Source organism: Dipodomys merriami, unplaced genomic scaffold (genome assembly GCF_024711535.1).
Source record: "Dipodomys merriami isolate MVZ:Mamm:240054 unplaced genomic scaffold, mDipMer1.0.p SCAF_10, whole genome shotgun sequence".
NCBI classification, from domain to species: Eukaryota; Metazoa; Chordata; class Mammalia; order Rodentia; family Heteromyidae; genus Dipodomys; species Dipodomys merriami.
In genome coordinates this window covers 26,161,779-26,187,673 of record NW_027202271.1, presented here as the reverse complement: position 1 = coordinate 26,187,673, position 25,895 = coordinate 26,161,779, and the positions used below count along the sequence as shown (strand labels likewise).

Here is a 25,895-nt window from a genome sequence, read left to right as displayed (position 1 = left end):
CCAACATTTGTCATAGCTTAAAGTCTGGCGTCTTGTTGCTCACCCCAAGAAACCAGCCGGTCATGGCTGAAGATCATAGAATTCTTCTCTGAGTTTCATCCAATCTTTCTCACCCTAAAATATTCTTTGTCCTTCTGTCTGTCTGTTCACTTTTTTTTTATGTCTGTTTCTCTGAGCATCTCTGTGTGTGTATGTGTGTGTGAGAGAGAGAGAGAGAGAGAAAGAGAGAGAGAGAGAGTGTCTGGGTTTGTCTGTTTTCCCGTTTACACACACATACACACACACACACACACACACACACACTGTAAACCACCTCCCTCCCACCTCCAATCCTAAGAAAGTCATCACACACACACACACACACACACACACACACACACACACACACACACACACATTGTAAACCACCTCCCTCCCACCTCCAATCCTAAGAAAGTCATTAGAAGCCCTGCAATGGTCCTGTAATTCCCTGTCAATCCTTAGCAAGAAAAAAGTGGGACAATCTTTGTGGTACGGAGTACTTAATTTCTCTTACAGCTTCACTGACCTCCTATTGAGCATAACAATCCCCACTTTCCAAAAGCTCAGGAAATCCACCTTGCGTGACACTGCCGCCGCTGGCCCCAGCATGACAAGTCCCTGTGTATCAGAACCACGGAAGCCACAGCCTGCAAGTTCTCAAGTCCTTGTAGGAAGAATCTGCACTACAGAACACATGTCCTTGATATTTATAACTGGTTAAAATAATGTGGCAGTGAGTGACCCATCTGTTATGGAGAATGAAACCTTCCAAGCCGTCCTCTAGGAGCTCTGTGGGCTCCATCCTTTGTCTAAGTCGTGCAGAATTTGAAAGCACATTTGCCTACAAGAAATAAAGCTCACTTTGGACATGGCTTATAAATACACTCAGATGACAAGAAACTCAAATAGCAGTTGGAAGGAAGCATTTATCCCCAGCCCCAAAAGGCAGCTGGGTCTCTCTGCAATATAAAAGGCACACACACACACACACACACACACACACACACACGCAATTGAAGTGACATGGGTACACACTCATTCCTACCCACAGCCCTGTGGTCCTCAGACTCTAGGAAACAAGGACAACCTACCTGGTATGTGAGTTTTCTTCACCTGAAAGTTGATTTTGCCCGAGAGCTTATAAATTGCAGTTCCCATCTCTGAGCTGAGTCCCAGCCTTGCTGTGTAGCCTGGAGAGACAGCTGATGGTGACAGGCGAGCAGGCCAGCCCTGCTGACCTGTGTGACTCAGAGCCCACCAGCCAGCGGGCCTGGCCTCCCTCTACTCACTGACCCCCACATTATTTTTTCAACTGGTTCCTCTAGCATTCTCAGCAACTCCAAGCGTAGGGGCTGTCAAACTTTCATGACCATGTCTATAAACAGACTTAGAAGAGGCAGAGGGAGCATCTCCCAGGCTCTGGGGTTGATTAGAGGTGTCTGGCATTGGGTGGTTAAGATCTCTTAATGCCTAGAAAGGTTGTGTAACCTTTGGCAATCATAAAAACCTCCCTGTGCCTTTTTTTTTTTCTTCTGTAAGCTGAGGAAAATAAGGGCTCCATCTCACTGACTTTTGACTAGGAAAAGTGCTTAGAAAAGCACCTGGCATCTTAGGAAGTGCTCTGTCAAGGTAAGCCATTGATGTTAGAGTTGTCTACAGAATCCTGGGTGTTTCTGGTTAAGAAAATCTGCATCGAGCATAGTAGCTCATGCCTGACATCTTAATTACTCCAGAGACAGAAATCAGAAGGATCATAGTTTAAGATTCAGAAGACAGAATGTCAACCAATAGAAAGCTGGGTGTGATGGCACATGCCTGCCATCCCAGCAACAGTGGCAAGTATAAGTAACAGGATTGTGGTCCAGGCTAAGGCATGTAACACCCTATTTTAAAAATAAGGACAGCAAGAAAAGCGGAAGGCATGGATCAGTTGGTACCACATCTGCCCTAGCAAGTACAGGTTTACACCTAAGAACTATGAAGGAAGGAAGGAAGGAAAGACAGGAATGAAGGAAAGGAAGCAAGGAAGGAAGGAAGGAAATTTGCATCAGCTGAGGGTGTAGCCTGATGATACAGTATTTGCATAGTACGTAAGTGGTTAAAAGGCCCTGGGTTTGATCCTTACCACCACCAGAAAAGAAAGAAAATTTACCTTAATGAGCAGAGCTGTTAACTGACTGGGGTACGGATTTTCTAGCTACTTCCAGGAACACTAGGAAAGCCCACTTCCCATGACAAGTTTGAGCTCAGTTCCTACTGTGTGGAGGACAGGACCACTATCACACTGTTGAGAATTGAGAGAGGGTCAAGCTCACAAGGCTTTAACCACTTGGATGGAAGTGTGCCACCTTTGCTCTTGCAGGCAGCAAGCCATCCAAGCACAGGGCACCAGCCTGAGCGTCGGGTGTGTCTTTCCTCTCCAAGCACTCTCCTATGCTCTCCATTCCAGAGATGAAGAATTCCACATGACTGCCCTTTCCCAGCTCATCTGCTGATTTTGAGGCAGTCTTATATCTTGGTTAAACCTTCCAATTGGTCATCAGTGAAGGGCTGGCTATACAGCTTCATTTTTCTGGTTGTCCATAGATGAAATTTCAGAGAAATGAGGTTGATTTCACAAAAGCCAGACCTCCCACAGGGAGGGAGGCTGTTGGCATTTGGTGTGGCCCTTAGCAGCCCCAAAATAGCATTTCTTACTTCTCAGCTGGCTCCGTCACTTACTAGCCATTTTATCCCAGTTCTCAATTGTCACCTCTGGAAGATGAATAATGCTTTGACAGAGTCTCTGAGATTCTGGAAAGTCTCTGGTTTCCTTCCAGAGTGACAGATTGGGGTTTGCATACTCCAGGAAAGAAGGTGCTGTGGAATGTGACTGAAACGAGAGGCTAAGCAAGGCTCATCTTTTATTTTCATTGAAACAAATCTGGGAGTGTCATGGGTATTCATTCAAAACCCTCAGACTTTTTTTTTTTTTTTGGTTGGTCGTGGGGCTTGAACTCTGGGCCTGGACACTGTCCCTCAGCTCTTCAGCTCAAGGCGAGCGCTCTACCACTTGAGCTATAGCACCACTTCCGGTTTTCTGGTGGTTTATTGGAGATAAGAGTCTCACGTCTCTCCTGCCCGGGTTGGCTTTGAACCGCAATCCTCAGATCTCAGCCTCCTGAGTAGCTAGGATTACAGGCGTGAGCCACCAGCGCCCGGCCAAAACCCTCAGACTTTTGTTTTGTTTATTAGAACAAATGAAAGCCAAGCACCAGTGGCTCACACCTGTAATCCTAGCAAGCTGGAGGCTGAGATTGAGGATCAAGGCTCAAAGTCAGCCTGAGCAGAAAAATCTGTGAGACTCATCTCTAATTAACCAACAAAAAGCCAGAAGTCAAAGTGTGGCTCAAGTGGTAGAATGTAGACTTGAGAGTATGAGACCCTGAGTTCAAGCCCCAGTACTGGCGTGCGCACACACACACACACACACACACACACACACACACACACACACACACACACATACACACACACAGAGGAATGAACTAGTGGGACATGATTTGAAATTAATTACCATGAGTGGAAAAGCCAGACTATATATTGAATACATATTGCATTGTTCCATTTATACAACACTATAGAAGATACACTTAATCTGTAATGATAGAAAGCAAATCAAGGGTTACTAGGGGATGAGGAGGAGGAGTATGCTTTTCGAGATGATAGAAATATTCATTATCTTGATGGTGACAACACTCAAGGTTATAGGGTCAGGCTCTTCTGAGATGGCAGTAGCTTAGAGGAAACATTTGCAGGGGCTCAGCATCTAGACAGGAAATCTTTTTTTTGTGGGGGGGGGGAGGATCCAGTCATGGGGCCTGAACTCTGGATCAGGGTGCTGTCCCTCAGCTCTTCAGCTCAAGGCTAGAGCCCTACCACTTGAGCCACAGTGCCACTTCTGGCTTTTTTCTTTTTGCTTATGTGGTGCTGAGGAATCGAACCCAGGGCCTCATGCATGCAAGGCAAGCACTCTACCACTGAGCCACCTTCCCATCCCCAGACAGGACATCTTTCTCCAAGTTAGATTGCCACTGTATATGAAGACCGAATCCTTGATAACTATCTCTTCTCTTTGTCATCTATAATGATTTGGGTAAACAATCTGTTGGTTAATTTTCTCCATATTTTCCAAGCCACATTGCCTAATTTTATTGATCAGAATGTTTTGATTTAAAGTAATAAGAAGCCTATCTCAGAATTAATCAAGCGAAGAAAGGAAATCAATGGATAAGTGCAAGGTTATCAGTTCCAGCTGAATCTAGGAGCTCAAGCAAAGGCTGTTTTTTTTTGTTTTTGTTTTTTTTTTTGGGTCCGGTCATGGACCTGAACGCTGGGCCTGGGTGCTGTCCCTCAGCTCTTCAGCTCAAGGCTAGCGCTCTACCACTTGAGCCACAGCTCCACTTCCGGCTTTTTTCTTTTTGCTTATGTGGTGCTGAGGAATCGAACCCAGGGCCTCATGCTTGCAAGGCAAGCGCTCTACCACTGAGCTACCTTCCCAGCCCCAAGACTGGGTCTTGATGCTGGGGAGTGGCAGATTGCGTGCTAAACTTGTGGTGCTAGGATTTGCACTGAGGGCCTCATGCTTACTAGGCAGGTGCTCAACCACTGATCTGTGTCTCTAGCAATTGCTGCCACTGGTTTTTTTTTTTTTTTTTTTTTGGGTCCGGTTGTGGGGCCTGAACTCTGGGCCTGGGCACTGTCCCTCAGCTCTTCAGCTCAAGGCTAGCGCTCTACCACTTGAGCCACAGTGCCACTTCCGGCTTTTTTCTTTTTGCTTATGTGGTGCTGAGGAATCGAACCCAGGGCCTCGAGCATGCAAGGCAAGCGCTCTACCACTGAGCCACCTTCCCAGCCCCCCACTGGTTATTTTTTGAGACAATTTTATTTCCTGCCCGGGTGGGTGCCTGGACCAAGATCCTGCAATTTTTTTTTGTTTTCTGCTATAGCTGAGATGACAGGTGAGCATCATCATGCCCCTCTTCCCTGTGTAGAGAAGGCGGTCTCTTGGACTTTCCGGTTGGAGCTAGCTTCCAACCAAGATCCTTCAGAGCCCACCCTCCCAAGTAGCTAAGATTATAGATGTGAACCCCCTGCACCTGGCTAAAAAACAAGTCTAAACCACAGAAAGAAAATGCTGACAGAACTACTTGGATTATGTGTCTGTCCTAATCATCTGCAAGTGGAGAACAATTATCTCCCAAGGCAGATCAGCTTAACATGATGCCTAATTTCACTTCCTGAAAACCTGGCTTTTAAAAAGCCATTGCCACTGGGTGCCAGGGGCTCATGCCTGTAATCATAGCTACTCAGGAGGCTGAGATCTGAGGATTGTGGTTCAAAGCCAATCAGGGAAGAAAAGTCCCAGTGAGACTCTTTATCTCCAGTTAACCACTCAAAAACTGGAAGTGGAGCTGTGGCTCAAAGTGGTAGAACACTATCCTTGATCAAAAGAGCTCAGGGACAATACCCAGGCCCTGAGTTCAAGCCCCATGACCAAAAAAAAAAAAAAAAAAAAAAAAAATCAATTGCATCTGGGTGCTGGTGACTTATGCCCATGATCCTAGCTACTCAGTTGGCTGAGATCAGGATTGTGGTTCTAAGTGAGATTCTTATTTCCAATTAGCCACAAAATGCCAGAAGTAGAGTTGAGGCTCAAGTGGTAGTGTGCTAGCCTTGAGTAGAAAAGTTCATGGACAGTGCCCAAGCCCTGAGTTCAAGCGCCATGCTGAAAAAACAAACAAATAAAAAAATTGCCTTTTATATTAAAATAATAATTTAAAATATTAAAGTAACAATATATAGAATCATGGACTCCCAAAACTAGAAGAGGAGGTTGGGAAGGTAGCTCAGTGGTAGAGTGCTTGTCTGGCATGCATGGGTTCAATTCCTCAGCACCACATAAACAGAAAAAGCCAGAAGTGGTGCTGTGGTTTAAGTGATAGAACACCAACCTTGAGCTGAAGAGCTGAGGGACAGCACCCAGGCCCAGAGTTCAAGCCCCGACCAAAACAACAACAACAAACTACAAAAATGTGCCATAAAGGAAAAGAGAAAGCTGATGTGTACATAATTTCTTTAGCTGGAGCTTCATTTTCCAAACATGTCTACAAGAATGTTAATGATCAGGAAACTGAGGTTCCCTGGAGAACAGCACCTTGTCCAAGGTCAAGCATGTGAGTGATGAAAAGGATTGGAACTCAGGCCCACCTGATGCGAAAGCTTTTGTGCTCAGCTGCTGTCATCTCTGGGGTATGCTTGTTTGCAGGGCTCCAGTGACCAGTGAGGTGTCCTGCCTGCCCCTTGCTCTGCCCCTCCCTCGTCCTCACCTGCCCCGAAGATGCTCTCTCAGGGTGGTAAGGATGAAATGAGGTGAACTTTGCTTTCAACCCCTTCTTCTGCCACAATCTAAAGCAAGGTTTTCTTTGCAGCCCATTTAATTCCTACAGTTTATTTCTGTTTCGTCAGGTCAGGCTAACAAAGGAATGTTCCCTTTTCAACACCTTTCAAAGTGCCTTTTAAGAACACTGAAAATCCAGTAGGTTGATGTTGAATAAAGAAACCTGGCCTAGTTAGAAGGAGACCCAATTCCCCTACTTCTGGCTTTTCCAGCCCCCCTGGATGACCTTCTGAGCTCTGAGTTTAGCCTCTCTGAGTTTCAGTTACCTGAAGCCGATTTGAATTAGTTCACCATATCCTCAGGGTGGACATGCCATGGCTGTACTTAAGATGGAATTTTAAATGGTCAGTGGTTGACTTTCGTATATAAAAGTCATAAGAGAAGCCAGGTGCTGGTCGATCACATGTGTAATTCTCATTATTCAGGAGGCAGAGATCTGAGGATTGTAGTTCTAAACCAGCCCAGGGAAGAAAATTCATGATCCTCTTATTTCCAGTTAACTACTAAAAAAGCCAGAGGTGGAGCTGTGGTTCAAGTAACAGACAAAAACAAACAAACAACAAACAAACAAAAAAACTCAAACTAAACCAAACCAAAACCAAACAAAAAACCCTAAGGACAGGACTTAGGCCCTGAGTTCAAGCTCCATATTGGCACAAAACAAAGAGTGTTCAATCCTTTCTCAGTATCACATCTTTTGTTTTTTTTTGCCAGTCCTGGGGCTTGAACTCTGGGCCTGTGCGCTGTTCCTGAGCTTATTTTGTTCAAGACTAGCATTCTACCACTTGAGCCATAGTGCCACTTCTGGCTTTTTTTTTTATTTGTTTTTGTTTTTGTTTTTTTGTAATGTATTGAAGCTAAGAGTCTTATGGACTTTCCTGCCCAAGCTAGCTTTGAATGGTGATCCTCAGATCTCAACCTACTGAGTAGCTAGGATTATAGGTCGGCATTACTTCTTAGGATGATAGTAAAAGAGCCAATACCTGGGAACATCATCATGTAATACTTAAAAACTATGCACTGTGAGGATCAGGCATTGAGGCAGAAGTTGTCAAGATGGCCTGTGAATGACATTTGCATTCACAGACAAAAAAAGGTTGGGCAGAAATAGGAGCCACCTAGACAGTTCCTGTGGGCCAGGAATTTGTTAACTTTTAGGCATTATTCATTCAAACCATCCCAAGTGATAGGCAGTCTGGCTATCATTGCTCCTTCCTGGCAACCTTGGTTGAGCTCAAAGGACAGATGAGACCCAATGACAGGCTCCTGTGGAGGGAGGAACCTCAGGGAACAGCTTTGTCCATGGGCAGAGCTGTAGGAGACTAGAAGAAAGCTGTTATTTGGGCTTTTCAGAGAAAGCCCAAAGCAGCAGTTTTAACAATGCAGCCATCTTCCTGTGTCCAGGAATGAATTAGCCCTTGTTCTACCCCTCTACCCCTCTCTCTGTGACTGATACCTGCATCTGGGGACTCAAGCTTGCTTAGAACCCACACTTTTTAGATTCTCAGAGGTATCTACAGTAATGACAGTGGAGTAGAAAATGAAGATGTTTCTTCATCTCATCTCTCTTTCCCCGAAGCTAGGTCACCAGGGTCAGTTCTGGGCAGGTTTTGTTCCATCTTCATTACCTGCTGGCCAGGCACAGGACCACCCCATAATGGTGCTCTATAGGACAAGGCAGGATGACTGCAAGTTCATGGTCAGCCTAGGTCATAGAGCAAGACCCTGTCTCAACCACTACTATCCCTCCTAGAATAGAGACTTCTGTGCTCCCCATTTTCTTTCCTGAAACCAAGTCTGGAAGGCTTAATCTGGAGGATGGTTTGTGGGCTGGGGTGTGGGTGGTGGGGAAGAACTTCCAGTCTCTTCAGATTTTAGTTGGCACCCCTGGTACATAACTGCCAGCCATGATCACAAAAATGCTCTCAGGCAAAGGAAGCTAAGAATGCAGATCAAACAAACCATCAGATGGTCAGTCATTTTTCAATAGCCCTTGAGAATTGATTAGGTTCTCACGTGTGTGTGTGTGTGTGTGTTGTACAGGTATGGTATATAGCATGTGTATGAGCTGAAGTGAATGCAAGGTTTGTGCTCTTTTGTGGGGGGAGGGAAGGGAGGACAAAAGATTAAACATCTCAACTACTGGTCTTATCACTAAGGCTAAGCACAGCCTACTCAGACCCTCTGCAGAGCTAGAGCCTAGGGACACTGAAGTAGGATTCCTGCTGAATTCTCCCTGTGGCCCCCAGCAGGAAATGAAAATAATGAGTTTCACATCTGGACAACAGAAGTTCTGTTGTAATTTGGGCTTTTGGTTTTGTGTGTCCTCAAAAAGAAAAGTTTGATCCTGGAGGAGATCCATCCTAGAACCAGACTTTGTAGTTTTTTGAAAGGTATTCTCCATAGATTGAACTTTCCAGATCTGTCTGGAAAAGATGTCATAGAACAAAGTTCAGTTCCAAAGACATTTAATATTTAAACTTCCTGCCTCCTGGCACGCCACAAAGCTCGCTGTTTTAATTTTATATGTAATATGTATCTTTGATGCTTAGTTTTGAATGTGCTAACTACATGCTCTGCCCACTGTGCTACACTGTTGTGTTGTCCTGTTTCCAGTTCTTCAAGAATTCATGGATATAAAACCAAACTTATAAATTTTGTAAGTAGAACTACACATAATTTCATAAATTCCCCTCTACTGATATGAATCAAGCAAGCCAGCAGAAGAGCTGGGTCCACATCTTTTGGAGGAAGAGACACAAGAGTTCTGAGGACTCATACTGGGGCATAATTCGGTGAGTTCTTTAACGTCTTTGAGTTTCTGGAAGCCCTTCTTTGGTAAAAAAAATTAAGTGAGGGGCTGGGAAGGTGGCTCAGTGGTACAGCGCTTGCCTTGCATGCCTGAGGCTCTGGGTTCGATTCCTCAGCACCACATAAGCAAAAAGAAAAAAGCCGGAAGTGGTGCTGCTGCTCAAGTGGTAGAGCACTAGCCTTGAGCTGAAGAGCTGAGGGATAGCGCCCAGGCCCAGAGTTCAGACCCCACGACTGGACCCTCCCCCCCCAAAAAAAGAAAAAAAATAAAGTGAGGTAGGGAATAATAACACTGGCAGAGTTTCAGTATAGGCAGCTGCAGCCATCTAAGAAAGGGTCAAGGTAACAGGAAAACAAGGCAGATGGAAGATAGAAAAAATACTAGCTAACAATCTTGTCACCGATGGACATGAGTTTCTTCCTGTGTGGCAGTTCTATGACTGATACGGTCATTTTCAGAGGCAGAGTATCAGGTTAGGAATTTAAAATGGAAGTCAGACTTTTCTAATGTTAGCTGCAGCCGAGGTGGCTTTGGCTACTTTTAGGATCTCTTGGTTGCTCATACACAGCTCTGACAGTGAGGAATTGTTCACAGGGGATGGGCTCTGAGGAGGAGATGCCACAAAACAGAAAACCATCATCTGGATGGAATCCAGCTTCTCAGGAGGAATCTGGGCCTTTTCTGCTACTTTCTGAGGAGTAGAGACTGAGTTCTCCATCAAAGAACCTTGCTGAACTTCCAATTGCTCTAACCTCCATCTCATACCTGTTTTAGTACCACAGCTAGTACAAGAACTGGAGGTGGTCAGCCTCACAGTGGCTGTGAGATATTTTGTTTCTCCTGTTGCCACAGTGGGAAACTGTTCTCTCTGCTGACCTGAGCTCAACCGGCTGGTAGTGCATAACAGACAGGTTCTGGGCTGACAAGGGTATGCCACACATGTTGCCTAGCCTCTGCTGATCTGCTCTCAAACACATGCAGGTCCTTCTAGAAAAACAACTATAGGTATTGAGGTTGAGGTCAGGTTGGGCATGTGGGCTGAACCGCTGCCTCCAGACTTGAAAGAGGAACCTCCCAAATAGCTAGGATTACACAGATAAGTCATCTCACCCTGGCATCTCATGGACTTTCCTGTCTGGGCTGGTTTTCAACCACAATCCTCAGATCTCAACCTTGTGAGTAGCTAGGATTAAGGCATGAACCACTAGTGCCCAGCTAACTTTTTTTTGTTTTTTGTTGGTTGTGGGGCTTGAACTCCGCCTGGGTGCTAATGCTGAGCATTTTTCTCAAGGCTAGAGTTCTACCACTTTGAGCCACAGCTTTACTTCTGGTTTTAGGGTGGTTAACTGGCAATAAGGGTCTCACAGACTCTCTTGCCCAGGCTAGTTTTGAACCATGATTCTCAGATCTCAGTTTCCCGAGTAGCTAGGATTACAGGTGTAAGCTGCCAGGGCCTGGCCAACCTTTTCTTTATAACATGCACAAAAGCACACATGGACTACAGATTCTACCACTTTTCAGACTGTTTACTGTCTTCTATTTGTTTTTCTTAAGTAATTATAAACCAATGTTTTCCAAAACAGAGTGGAAGTAGTTCCAGTCTCTCTAGTTTCTTGGTTAGGTTTATAGATACTTGCTAAGGACTTGCTTGGTCATGGTTAGTGAGCCAGATATAGGGAAGAAAAATACGTGTCTAACATCATGGGATCCTCAGTCAGGTGCTAGGAGATAATGTTAGGTGACTACTAGAGGAAAAAGGTTAGAAGGTCAATCTAAGCAGTCTAACATCCCGAAAAAGAACTGAAGCGTCAGAAAGTAGAAAGTTATTAGAGCTTAAGGTAAGAAATACTCCCAGAACTTAAAGACATGTGATTTCAGTTTAAAATGGTTCACTGAGTCCCTAGTTAAATAAATCACTTGTAAAAGGATCAAAGTACTTCACTAGGAAGTTTCTGAATTCTGGGCCTTGAATGTCTTTCACATATTCACTTCTTTTTCAAAAAGCTACTGGATATTATCCATTTAAAGTGAGGGAGTAGCCAGGCCCTGTGGTGGGTACCTGTAGTCCCAGCTACTCAGGAGGCTGAGGCTTAAAGCTCCAAGTTGAAGGCCAGCTTGGATAACAGGGCAAGACCCCCCCTCCTAAAAAATGCAAGGGTAGTGTTCGCTGCGGCAGCACATATACTAAAATTGGAACGATACAGAGAAGATTAGCATGGCCCCTGCTCAAGGATGACATGCAAATTCGTGAAGCATTCCATATTTTTGGAAGTGGTGCTGTGGCTCAAGTGGTAGAGCACTAGCCTTGAGCTGAAGAGCTGAGGGACAGCGCCCAGGCTCAGAGTTCAAGCTCCACGACCGACAAAAAAAAAAAAAAAAAAAAAAAAACCAAAAAACAAAAAAAAAAATACAAGGGTATAAAGAACGAAGAAATAGGATTCATGAAGTCCATGTTCCAACTAAAGAGAAAAAGTTAAAGGAATTCCCAGGAAAAAGAAACTCAAGGAAGCTAGCTGGTGCTACTGGCTCATGCCTGTAATCCTAGCTACTCAGGAGGCTGAGATCTGAGGATTGTGGTTCGAAGCCAGCCTGAACAGGAGTCTGTGAGACTCTTATCTCCAATAAACTACTCAAAAAAAAAAGCCCCAAGTAGACCTATGGCTAAATGATAGAGAACACTAGCCTTGAGCAAAAGTAGTTCAGGGACAGTGTGCAGGCCCTGAGTTCATGCCCCAGGACCAACACACACACACACACACACACACACACACACACACATACACACACACATACACACACACACACACACACACAACAAAACACACAAAACAAAACACACATACAGAAAACCCTCAAGGAGAACTATAAAGAAAACAGTTCACATTGGAGTGAGAAAAAGGGATCTGGGGAGGAAGTAGGTTGGGGGTGGTGCAGGTGAGGGTATTGAAGAGATGGGCTATCTACATTCTGAAAAATTTATATTGAGAGGCTACTGAAAATCATGGTTACAAAGAAACAAGTAAAAAAAACACACCAGCGATTACTAATGAGATAGGACAGATTAGGTTGGACTGAGAGGTCAAAGTCCAATTTACTTTACTATTCATCAGACTGAAAAGCAACAAGCATTAAAGTATGTCCTTAAGACAAACTGCAGCTGTAAAATGTCATAACGACCCTGCAAGCGATCCCTAGAAAGATACATTAGGAGAAACGCTCTGATTGGAAGAGCATTTGCCTGAGGATGGAAGTCACTTTGACACAAAAAGGCAGCTTTGATTTGCAATCCAGCTACAGAACTTCAGTGTTAGGATTATAGACATGAGCCACCAGCGCCTGGCAAATTCATAAGCAAAACATCATCTAACTCACAATCTCATAAGGTGGTCTTCATCAATCTATTTAGTGAATTAAGTAGTGGCTGCTTACTACACAAAACACTGGGTTAAACATTACAGACAGAACAAAAGTAATTCCTGCTCTTCTGGGGTAGAATACTGTGAGCATCATTTTTAAATTATTTGACTATGATTGGGAAAGGCTACAGAAAATCTTTTCTTTGTAAGATTGTGTGTAAGTTAATGGGTCATGAGAAGGCAAACACTGAATCCTACAATTAGAACACTAGCACACTTTACCTTGGAAAAATGGGTGGTCACACCTTTCAGATATAGATGATTCAGGGATGAAGGCCATATATAAAATACTCAGTGAGGGCTCACATGTCCCATCCACTGATGCTTAAGCACACCACAGGACCATGGGAAAGGACCAAGACTTCCATGTGCTAGGACCATATTCTGTTGCTGCCCACATCACAGAATGGAGGCTAAGATAGCTAACCTTTTGGAGGAACACACACATGCAGACACGCAGACACACAGAGACACACACAGAGTAATCTGGCAGGTGACACAGTGGTAGGGCTTACCTAGCATGCACAAGATCCTGGTTTAATAACAGAAAAAAAAAAGTAATTTGTTTTTCAAACTAGATATACAGAAACACACACACTTCTTACATTAAAATTGAGAAATTTATTATTTTCATGAAATAGTAAGCACAAGTAAAGAAATATACAGCTTAAAATAATTGAGATAACCCTAGATTTTAATGACAATTACACATTTAAAGGCCAAAGGAAAAATGAGTTTTAAAAGAATTCACTGTAAAATTTTTGCTCAATAATTCATCTGAAATTAAAAATACAGGAAAAACTGGAATATGGGCACCATGTAAAACAAAATAATGCCACTCACTCCATCCCTCACAAGAGAGCTGGGAGCTAGTGAAACAGTGGCTGGACTCTGCTCCCCACTCGGAGAGGCCATCTGACCATTCGACCACTCTGAAGAGTGACAGCCATTGGTCTCTTCTGATTGGAAAGGATGCCAACTTTGGTTCCATTTAAGAATACTTCCCATAGGCACCCAAGCAATCTAACTGTTCTAGCCTTACTGGGAGAAGGGAGGACCAGCATCTTGGCAGACTGCCAGCCATGGCTTTCCCTTAGGGATCACTGAAGTCAACTGCCTCATGTTCTTATAAATGTTAAAAGACAAAATTACATCTGAACAGCAGCCAAAAATTTATATACTTCTTATGTATTTACAACATTGTACATATTTACATGACTGAATCAAATACTGAATTGTAGAAATAAGAGATCACCTACAAAGGCATTCATTTAATGCCCCAGTGTTATCTTCTTGTGCAAACAAACTTTCTTCAAGTGTCACAGAAAGCTTTTAAAGACAGTCCACATTTCGCAGGCCACCGTCCATTGTTAAAGACCCAAACCTAAAGCACATATAAAAAGAAAAAAGGTAACCTCAAAAGATATACTCATTTGAACCATTTGTTTCCCTCTTTCCTTTCCTCCCTCCGCCACCCTCATGCTGGGAATTGAACTTGGGGCCTTATACGTGCTAGGTAGGCATTTAAATTACACACTCAACCTCTGGCCCCCAATATTTCAAAGAAATATACAGAACACTTTTCAAGGCAATAAACAGTTTAATTGTGGAGGTATCATAATTAAATGAAAAAAAATCCAGCTCCTCGGAGAGTGATACAACTGTGAAGATGTTAGTAAAAACTAGAAAACTGGACAATTTCTTTTTGGTAAGGAAGGACTTATAAGTTAAGAAATGGAATTGGGAATGTGCCATGTTCAAAGGGCAGTAAGGAATGGAACCCTGTTAAACAGAAAGTTATGCTGAGGATAATGGGGACATTGGGTGCAAAGACTGTTTTATGTTTTACGTTTTGAATGCAAGTATAAATTAAGACTGCACCTTTTAGCTAACAGGAGTTTAGACATTGCCACCAGCTCAAATTCTGAAGACCATTTCTGGACAGAAGGCTTTAGGAAAGCAAAGGCCTCACACTCAGACCTAAAGCAGACCTTGCACTCACTGAGAAGCCTACGCATAAATACACATATATGGACACACAAAACCAGTGTGTCTATATTCACATTCTGTCTTATATTAATGTAAGTCTGTCTTTGTTCCTGTTTTCATTTAAGTGCTTTGAGTATTGTATTTGTTTAACTGGGTTTTCTTTTCTGTTAACTGGATAAAGGCATTGCCTTTTAACTTCTACATTCTAGCATAGACCTATTATAATTATCTTTTAAATTTATCTTCTCCTTTTCTTCCATTTCTCTGAAATCATACCTGAATCCTAACACTTGCCTTTTAGAATTCTCTTTTGAATCACAATATCTTCCCCTTCCCATAGTTCTTCCCCACTTACATTCTCCTTCTATCTACAAGAAGAATGCTTCCCATACTCATTGTCTACCTGTGCTCTCTCATACTAATCCTTATACCTTAACTCACTAAACTCATGTTTGGTAACTAGATCATTTGAACATCATTTTGTTGTTATTGTGTTTCTTTTTGTTTTCTGTACATTTTTTATTGTAAAAATGTTGTATAGAGGGGTTACAGTTATATGAGCAAGGTAATGTGCATATTTCCTATTGAGCATTGTTGCCTCCTCCCCCACCCATCCCTTCCCTCCCACCTCCACAACTACTCCCCCTCACCCTCATTATTGTGTTTTGTTTTTTTTTCTTTTTTCTTTTTTTTGGTTGTAGGGCTTGACCTCTGGGCCTGGGCTGTCCCTCAGCTGTTCAGCTCAAGGCGAGTGCTCTACCACTTGACACTTGAGCTACAGAGCCACTTCCGGTTTTCTAGTAGTTTATTGGAGATAAGAGTTTCACGGACTTTCCTGCCCAGGCTGGCTTTGAGCCTCGATCCTCAGATCTCAGCCTCCTGAGTAGCTAGGATTACAGGCGTGAGCCACCGCGCCTGGCTTATTGTGTTTCTTATGTACTGTCCTCCCCACTTTTCTCCATAATTTTGTTTTCTTTTTGTGCCAGTCCTAGGGCTTGAACTAAGGACCTGGGCACCATCCCTGAGCTTTTTTTTTCTCAAGGCTCTACTTCACAGCTCCATTTCTAGCTTTCCTTCATGATCACTGATGCTGTCTGATTTTTATTTTGGTCTGACTTTTACTTTTATCCACTTCCCCACTCCCTAACCCAATACAACATTAACTAGGTTTTTTTCCCCCTATTTATCTCACTCCACATTCCTATTAAGCTCTCCTACAAAGCTCAGCTTTGTAGGAGAACTATATATATATATGGGAACTATATATATATAAAACCAACTATCTACTGTTATTCTACTAGCACTATCCCTCCCAACTCTCACTCTCACCTTGGTTAAGGAAGATTTTCCCACAATACAAAGATGCACCTTGCATCCTATATTCATTTAAACAGATCCTCATTAGAACTCAACAAGCTAGAAAGCAAGCTTCCTCAGTCTGAGGGGAGGAAAGTTTTACACACACACACACACACACACACACACAATTTGGAGCACTGAACTCATCAACTACACGAAAATCAAGACTCACCCTTTCAATCTATTCACACACGCACACACGCACGCAAGTGTGCACACACACACACACACACACACACACACACACACACACACACACACAGAGTATCTGGAGCACTGAACTCATCAACTACCTGTAAATCAAGACCCACCTTTTCAATCTATTCATCATTATCCAGGGACCACCCTGGCTAAAGGAAGCTGTAAGAAACCATCAATTGAAAAGATACAGGAGATTGAAATCTCTATAAATCTTGGACCCTGATGTGTAGAATCCCATTTTAAAATTCATGAAAAAACAAAGGAACATGTCTCTTTCAAAAACCAAAATGCTATCATAATAAAGGATTTAGTGAGAGTGAAGAGGATTAAAGTCCAAACAATGAGCTCAATAAAAATAATAAGATTGCTTAATGAAATAAAGGGACTGTTTTAAAAAACTGAATTCAGATAGGATTCAAACAAGAGAAACAAAATCACCATACTGGATGAGTTCTACATTACTCACCTTTCTAAAATATGATTATTTTCAGCAAGTTCTTTAACCACTCCTTCCATTTCTTCCTTTAACTTCTTCATACTATACATATTAAAAAAAAAAAAAAAAGCATCTCTGCTTAGAAAAGTATGTACAAAGCTGGGTAATGGTGGCTCAAACCTGTAATCCTAGCTACTCAGGAGGCTGAGATATGAGGATTGTGGTTAAAGTCAGCCCAGCCCAGGCAGGAAAGCCCATGAGACTCTTATCTCCAATTAAATATCAAAAAAGCTGAGTGGGGCTGTGGCTTAAATGGTAGAACACTAGCCTAGATCACAAAAACTGCTCAGGGATAGTGCCCAGGCTCTGAGTTCAAGCCCCAGGACTGGCTAACAAAAAGAGAAAGGAGAAAGAAAAGGAAGTATGCACATATTTTAGAATTATATTTATACTAGGTTTTAGTTCCATAGCTCTAACTCATTAAAAACATCATCCAACAGTGCATTTCTCAATATACATCAAGATTTTCAAAATATCAGAGCAACATTACAAATAACAATAAAAATAAATATAATTTATATATATATTTATATATTAAAAGTAAAAATAATTTTCAAGTCTCTTACCCAAGAGTCATTTCCACTAATGTGTTTGAACTTGGGTAGATTGTGGTCATGGTATGTTTGATTCCACTGGAGGCTGCAAACATTTTCTGAGGCAGAGTTTCTTGTAACTAAAATGTCAGAAAACTACATTTCATAACAAGAACAATTTAGTAGAGTTCACAGACTAATTTCATAGCTATTAGAAAGTACTTTACAGCTTTAAATTTCTATTTAAAAGCCTCCAATGATAATACTTAATACCTTTTTAAAATAACTTTTCTTACAAATGGTCTACAAGTGATTTATCCAAAAGTTTTGTTGTCAAACATCTAAATTCTTAAAACGCATATTAAGGAAGTGGCGCTGTGGTTCAAAGTGGTAGATCACTAGCCTTGAACAAAAAGAGCTCAGGGACAGTAAGCGCTCAAGCCCCAAGTTCAAGCTCTATCACTGACCAGAAAACAACAACAAAATATTAAAATGCACTATAGGCATAGAAAATATGTCCTACCTCTCCATTCTTAATCATCAGACTTAAGTTTAAGAGAGCTGAATTTTAATTTCTCCTAATAGGATAAAAGATTTTAATACAGATACTTTTTTGGTGGTGGTAGGGATTGAGCCCTATACTTGCTATATAGGTGCTCTACCACTTGAGCCATGCCTCCAGCTCCTCTAAGATACACTTTTTTTTTGCCATTCCTGGGGCGTGAACTCAGGGCCTGGGCACTGTTCCTGATTCAATCTGTGCTCAAGGCTAGCACTCTACCACTTGAGCCACAGTGCCACTTCCGGCTTTTTGTATTTATGTGGTACTAAAGAATCAAACTCAGGGCTTCATGCATGCTAGGCAAGCACTCTACCACTAAGCCACATTCCCAATCCCTCTAAGATACTTTTGATAGCTGTACCTCATTAGTGTAGTCTTGATACTTTGATACTTCTTCTTCAATATCAAAACACTGGCTAGTTAGAGATAATAACTGTTTCCTAAGATGAACCATTTTTCTGAAAATCAAAAAGAATCTGTTAATAAGCAGCTTTGGGTAAAATTCTCACAATATGAAGTACATATTATTACCCCAAAATAGTGCCCTTACCCCATCCATTCTTCAGACTTATCCAAAAATGCTTCATACTTTTTAACACATTCATCTGTAAAGTGGGTCATAGCTTTTGTTGCATGGTAATACAGTTTTTGCCTGTAAATTTAGAAATAACCAAAAAGACTTAAGTGAACTTCACTGTTTCTACTTTCAATATTTAAACATTTTCAAATGTCTCCTAAATATTTCCTAAAATGACTGTGTGGATTTTGAAAATTTGCAGTAGAAAGCAAAAGTTTCTAGGGTAGACATTATAACAGCAAGAGGAAAAAGATGGTTCAAAATAGAGAATGTTCCCAACATATTTACTAAGAAAGTGGTTATGTATGTCTTTGCTTCTATTTCTTGATCTCTACCCTCTTCCAAACATAGTACCTGAGGCAGTAAACAACTGAGCAGAACAGTGTATTCCCCCCCTCCTCCCTCACACCCCCTTCTTGTCCAGGCAAGAATGAGCTTCAAAAAATGCAGTCAGAGTAACAATCCAATAAAGTCAAGGCAAATAAGTATTTGTTGCTGAATCTAATTTTTTAAGAAGAATCAAATAATTAAAGGCCACTGAAATAACTATGAAAGAAGCTAACTTATTAAACATAATCTAGACACTTACTTATCAAATTTGTGGATTTGTTCTTCATTATAAGCTAGTCCTAGAAATAAGAAAATAGCACGTTTGTGTTAATGTGGAATTGTAATATAATGAACAGTATTTTTTCTTTTGAGATTATTTCTTCAAATACCTAAGAGTTTGAAGCAGATGCCAGACTTGTGGCCTATGTGTTAAACATGAGTTACAGATTATATTTGACTGCACAATGTTAACACACACAAAAATTTAACTGCCAACATTTAAAAACCAGGGTATTTCTATCAAAACTTGTATTTCTACCTTTTTCTTTTCAAGTACTGGGATTTGAAGTCAGGGCCTGCACTTGCTAGGCAAGTGCTCCACCATTGTGCCATACCCCTAATGCTCTTTTGCTTCAGTTAATTTTCAGCCTGAGGCCAACCTCAGATTCCAATCTATGCCTCTCATATTGCAGATACGCAGTTTGTTCATTGAGAGGGTGGTCTTACTAACTTTTTGCTCAGTCTGGCCTTGAATCCTAATTCTCCCAATCTTTGTCTCCTAAGCAGCTAGAATTATGGGCACAATTCACCACACTCAGCCCTCTAATTTTTCTTTTATGGGGAAAAAGGGGCAGTTCTGGCTCCTCACTGGCTCCTTTCAGTCCTGGCTGTTATCTGCCTGGCCTCTAAGCCCTTTGGAGTTCAGGAGCCTGATATACTATATTCCAAAGGCTGACTTTAAGTGCAAGTTTTTTGTACATTCAAGTTGTTTTCTAATAGAATCATACCTCTAAAACAAGTATAACTAACTGGAAGTGGCACTGTACCTCAAGTGGTAGAGCGCTTGCCTTGAGCTGAAGAGCTGATGGACAGCGCTCAGGCCCAGAATTCAAGCCCCACAACCGACAAAAACAAAACAAAAAAACCCCAAAACAATAAAACAAGTATAACTGAAGTAGTCACTTTTACAAATATACCACATTAATCCAATGGGATTATAACTAATTACTAAGGCTGATTTCATTAGATTAACAAACACCAAATTTTACTTACTACGTTCTGCTTTGTCTTTTTTGAACTGATAGTAAATCTCTGTGATGCAATTTAACAGGACTTGTAGTTTTTCTACACTATTTAAGAAAGAAAAACCCAAAAAATTAACTGAATTGTTGTGAAAAGGACATTTAATAAGATAAAGAATTCCCAGTAAAGTTATGACCTACTTTCTGTCTTTTGGATGGGTGCCTTCTTGATGTGCCCAGACATCAGCCAGCAATCCACCAGGAGATAGTCTGCTCTCGATGTCCTGAAGACTGGTTTCTATTGTTCCCTGAGAGCTGGAAAGCTAAATAAAACCAATAGGTTCAGACCCATTTGCCAAAGTCAGAAATGATAATCACAGCTCCAACAGACTCTACAGACTGTATTGCATTTCTCTGTAGATTACATCAATTCAAGCTAATTATGTACATCAGTAAGATATAATTAGAAAAGAGCAGCTTCTTAGGACAATTTCCACCAATGAATATTTATTAAAATATAGACTAGTATTAAAACACTATTAAAACAATTCATGTAGTAAATACTTTGTTTTTCCCTCTTTTTAATTTTTCAGTGCTAGGCATTAAAACCCAGGAACTTATACATGCCAGGCAAGTACTAGTGAACTACATACCTGGCATAGGTGTGTGTGTGTGTGTGTGTGTGTGTGTGTGTGTGTGTGTGTGTGTGTGTGTGTGTGTGTGTGTGTGTGTGTGTGTGTGTGTGTGTGTGTGTGTGTGTGTGTGTGTGTGTGTGTGTGTGTGTGTGTGTGTGTGTGTGTGTGTGTGTGTGTGTGTGTGTGTGTTTACTGGGGTTTTTACTCAGGGTTTTGCATTCATTCAGCTTTTTCAATCAAGGCTGGCACTTTTGCTGGTTATTTTGGAGATAGTACCTGTGGACTTTTCTGGTCAGGCAGGCTTCAAATCTCAATTCTCTGATCTCAGCCTCTCAATGGCTATGATTATAGGCATGGCCCACCAGTGTCCTGCTAAATACTTTTAATTGTTCAATCAATCTTGTGTTTCATTTTTTTTGGTCAGTTGTGGGTCTGAACTCTGGGCCTGGGGGGCACTGTCCCTCAGTTCTTCAGCTAAAGGCTAGTGCTCTACCACTTGAGCCACAGCGACACTTCTGTTTTTTTCTGCTTATGTGGTGCTGAGGAATTGAACCCAGGGCCTCATGCATGCAAGGCAAGCACTCTACCACTGAGCCACCTTCCCAACCCTTGTGTCTATTTTTCTGAAAAAAAAATTAGTTAACACTCCTTTGCACTGAATGTTATAAACATAAAGAACTATTACGAAAGTCCTCAATGGAATATGTATGTACAGAATGTGTTTTCTTTATAAAGGGCCTAAAAAAGAGTAACTTTTAAAAATGAAAATGAAAGCCATGTAAGGTGGCTCAGACCAGAGACCGAAGAATCACAGTTCGAGGTTAGCCTGGGCAGAAGGTTTTGAGACTCCATTTCAACTAATGGCTGATTATTGTGGCTTGATTTGGTCATCCTCTGGGAAGCAAAAGTAGAAGGACTGCAGCCTAGGTTGGTTGAGGCATGACCTACCTTGAAAATAACCAATGCAAAAGGGGCTGGAGCTATGACTGGAGCGGTAGAGTTCCTGCCTCCTAAATGTGTGAGGCCCTGAGTTAAATCCCCAATAATGTCAAAATAAATAAATTTTTAAAAAAGTAAATGAACAGGGCTGGGAAGGTGGCTCAGTGGTAGAACACTTGCCTTGCATGCATGAGGCCCTGGGTTCGATTCCTCAGCACCCCATAAGCAAAAAGAAAAAAGCCGGAAGTGGCGCTGTGGCTTAAGTGGTAGAGTGCTAGCCTTGAGCTGAAGAGCTGAGGGACAGTGTTCAGGCCCAGAGTTCAGGCCCCACGACCGGACCCCCCCCCCCAAAAAAAAAAAAAAAAGTAAATGAACATCTGGCTCAGACCTGTAATCCTAGCTACTCAGGAGGCTAAGATCTGAGGATCGTGGTTCAAAGCCAGTCCATGAGACTCTTATCTCCAATTAATCACAGAAAAAGCCAGAGGTGGTATTGTGGCTCAAGTGGTAGAGTGCTAGCCTTGAGCAAAAGGAGTCAGGGACAAAGTTCAAGCCCCAGGCCCAGCAAAAAAAAAAAAAAAAAAAGTAAATGAACAGAAGCCTTATTCAATCCTGTCTAAAGTTAAGCTTAGGAAATATATTGCTTACCTATCATGTTACTGAGTATTTGTAAATCTTATTAAGAAAGGATAAACGTTAGAATTAAATATGTCTAGATATTTCAAGGGTCTAGATATATTTCTCTGCTCTCTGTGTTTTTTTTTTTTTTCCCGGTCTGGGAGGGGGTCCTGACCCCTTCAAGTGTTTGTCCATGCCCTCCTCTATCTCCAGCCATGAACCAAGAGGAGCTGAGACATGGGGAACATGTTATTTCCTTGTTTGCAATCCAAGCCCTGAGCCTGAGGGAGCTCCCAGGTGAGAGGACAGGAAGCAGGCTGGGCCCTTGGTTATCTACCTGAGGTTCAGCCATGCACTGGCTTTGCCAGGTACCTTCTCCTCCCTGGGACCCTGCCCATCTAAAAATGTCAGCCTTGGGCTTCTTATACCCTTGTACCTTCCACCCTAAACACATAACTCCTACTCTAGCAGGAAAGCTCTAAAAGGCGGGAGGACACCATATGCCCAAGAAGGACTGATGAATGTCCCTCACCATGGGGCCAAGAAAACAGCAATGCTAGGGCCTTCCAGTTCTCTTGTTTTGAATTTTTTTTTTTTAAACCTGAGACTGACAGAACTTTAAAATTCAAGCAGAATGTCAACCCTTAGAAGGGTCTCATGTCTGTGTTGACTTCCTCCAGTTCCCTATAGACAGAGAGGAAGACCCATTATTGGGTTCTGAATACTAAAATCAGTTCCACTTAAAAACAAAAGAATCCATACATTTTTTCCAACTAACTTAAGCTAAGAAACTACATATATTTTATTATTTTATCCCTTACTTATAGTGAGCATTTTCTACTTGACTATACCAAACTGTCCAAAATATTTGTTTTTCATCAAGAAGATAAGACCTTTATACCTGTATAAACATGATCCGTATTATTTGGGGTCAAAATTAGAAGATATATTTATAAATCTAACAGGTAGGCTAATGGTTAAAACAATACTTTCTAAGTCCCAAATTTTAAAGCCTTTATTTCATGGCAGGTCATCTTACTGAGAAGACCAACAAATAAGACTATAGTTCTTCTAGCTGATGTGGGATTAGTGAGGGAAATTACAGGAAACAGCAGGTGGGAAGAAGGAAAAGCCGAGGAAAGAGGAACAAATATCCAAGCCACTTTCTGACAAAGGCCACGGAGACTTTCAGACATCTTAGCATACCACTTAAAAAAGCTGCAGATTTGATCTGCTATGTCATCAATGTTTGATTAAAAAAATCTCTGCTCATCTTTTTGTCCAACTCAGTACCATAAACTGAGTCCTATGTTTTCAGAAGGTCTCTTCAATATATTGAATAAATCAACTGACCAACTAAATGAATGAATGAATACTTGTAAACAAATTGAACAAAATCTTTTTTTTTTTTTTTTTTTGTTGGTCGTGGGGCTTGAACTCTGGGCCTGGGTGCTGTCCCTCAGCTCTTCAGCTCAAGGCGAGTGCTCTACCACTTGAGCTACAGCGCCACTTTGAACAAAATCTTATAGTTATCTTTGTTACTGAATTGAATGAGATAAATTAAAACTAATATAATTGGACTTTTGTAAATAAACTGGTAAAAATATTAACTAAGATGAAATGTCAATGACTAAACTGTTTCAAAGTTACTTAACAAAGTAAAAATTTATATATAGAATCCTTTCCTATTTATAATAATGATGAAAAAAATCTCACGACACATATATATATGTGAGATATATATATATATATATATATATATATATATATATATATATATATATATATATAGGTTTACTTCTGTTTTCCCTAAATCTATACCTCCCTGTTTTGGTAGCTAGCACTCCCCACCCCCCTTTATGAATAAGACCTTTCTCCCCCTTCCATATAAAACTATACATCAAAATATTCCACTCACTCCTTATCCATCCACCCAAGTGTGGCCAAGGTGTAGGCACATTGCATTAGATAGATGAATCAGATCCTCTGGCCCTGAAAAAATGAGGGATAGAAGAACCCTAATAACTGATAACACAGAGGAAATTAAATTCACTAAATAAACTTACATCAGATGGGCACTAAAAAGTTGTGCCTATAATCCTAGCTACTTAGGTGAGTAAGCTCTAGAAGATCAAGCTTTGAGGCTAGCTGGGGCAGAATAGTTCACTAGATTCCATCTCCAAAATAACTAGCACATAAGAGGGCAAGAGTCATGACTCAAGTGGTAGAACACCATCCTCGCAAGCAGGAGGCCCTGGGTTTAAACTCCAGTGTCACCAGAAGAGAAGAGGAGGTATGGAAGAGGAACAGTATCCTTCCTGTCTGGTTTTGGGATGCTGAAAAAATTTTAATAACCATTGCTTGGGTAGTAAGCACATGTGGTAGTTCTTCTATTAAAAAATTAGAGTTTATATTCTAATGTTCTCAACATTAGTTATTAGTTATTATTAGTTATTAGGCCTTATATGCCTGAGGCTCTGGGTTCGATTCCTCAGCACCACATAAGCAAAAGGAAAAAAAGCTGGAAGTGGCGCTGTGGCTCAAGTGGTAGAGCGCTAGCTTTGAGCTGAAGAGCTGAGGGACAGTGCCCAGGCCCAGAGTTCAGGCCCCATGACTGGACCCAAAAAAAAAAAAAAAAAAAGAATTTACATTCTAATTAATAAAAAATTTTTCAAAAATTTTAAGGTCTTCAATTAGGAAAAGAACCACAACTCAACTGCTATGAGGAAAACCAAGCAATCTAATGAAAAGAAGTTGGCTTTAAGTTAGAAGACAGATTGGTAGTCCTTAAAGACTGTGTCATTAAGCCGTTTACTTACCTTTCCTTTGCAAATCTCACAAAAACGTCACTAAAATTAAACAATTTTCATTGAAAGCTTTCAAACAATGCTTTTAGCACTAGGAATGAATTTCTATTGCCAGTGCATGAGCTAAGTCAAGTTCTAAGCTAAAAGCAAGGAAGAAAAATGCAAAACATTTCTAACAACAGGGCTCTTTATTAAATGCAGGTTAATATTGGGGATGACCATCTCTTGTTTCTGACTTTCAATCACTTTATAGCAGAACTTTTCAAACCTTTGGACCAAGACTCACTAGAAATTCTCTTTGTTTAAATTCAGTAACATTTTGAAGTCTATAAATTGAACTGAGATTTTCATGGGACAGTAATTTCCTAATGCTTGATGCACATTATGGTTCATTCTGTTTAAAAAAACAACAAAAAAACCTGCTGATGGCAATGCACTAAACTTCACAACTTATTACTCATGTTTGAGATATAAAACTGAGGAAAAGTAACAACTAAAGTTCAGTGTAAGATGAAAACCTCCTTCCCACATACTTTAACATTTATATAATGAACACTTTAAATATTTAAAACTTGCAGGAATATAGTACTTTTTTCTGTATCATTTAATTGGCACAATGCATGAGATGAGTAAGAAAGAAATGGTCTATTTTTTTTATACTCTAATTTTTTGGATGTTACTGGGATTTGAACTCAAGGCCTCTTATTTGGTAGTTGGTGATCTACTACTCATCTACCACGGAGCCACAAAATGGCCTATTTCTGAGAAAAAATAAAAACAAGGATGCAAAGAATTGAAGGTTTTATATGGCCAGCCAGGAACAGGTAGGTACATAGAGAGAGATCTGGGAGTAATCCATGAACTTCTGTAATACAGTTAAATGAGAGAGCCAAAGACTTCTTGAAATGTATCTGTATCTG

The 25,895-nt window shown here is 41.2% G+C and overlaps 1 protein-coding gene and 1 non-coding gene across 3 annotated transcripts in view; one reads left to right on the top strand and one right to left on the bottom strand.

Moving 5' to 3' along the window:
- Positions 1-11,432: 11,432 nt before the first annotated feature.
- Positions 11,433-11,539, top strand: LOC138806502 (U6 spliceosomal RNA). The gene has a single exon (XR_011365903.1). It is a non-coding gene; the product is annotated as a U6 spliceosomal RNA (small nuclear RNA).
- A 1,755-nt stretch (positions 11,540-13,294) lies between these two features.
- Tbk1 (TANK binding kinase 1) overlaps positions 13,295-25,895 on the bottom strand; it is a 45,601-nt gene continuing 33,000 nt past the window's right edge. The window contains exons 14-21 of one of the 2 annotated variants that reach the window (XM_069988011.1): positions 20,178-20,299; positions 20,008-20,084; positions 18,995-19,034; positions 18,379-18,480; positions 18,190-18,286; positions 17,300-17,422; positions 16,704-16,775; positions 13,295-14,072 (exon numbers count right to left, since the gene is read on the bottom strand). In XM_069988011.1, coding sequence (XP_069844112.1) covers positions 16,737-16,775; positions 17,300-17,422; positions 18,190-18,286; positions 18,379-18,480; positions 18,995-19,034; positions 20,008-20,084; positions 20,178-20,299 — 600 coding nt within the window. In that variant the 3' untranslated portion in view covers positions 13,295-14,072; positions 16,704-16,736. The remainder of the gene's footprint in view (positions 14,073-16,703; positions 16,776-17,299; positions 17,423-18,189; positions 18,287-18,378; positions 18,481-18,994; positions 19,035-20,007; positions 20,085-20,177; positions 20,300-25,895) is intronic. The other variant, XM_069988000.1, reaches the window with a different exon arrangement.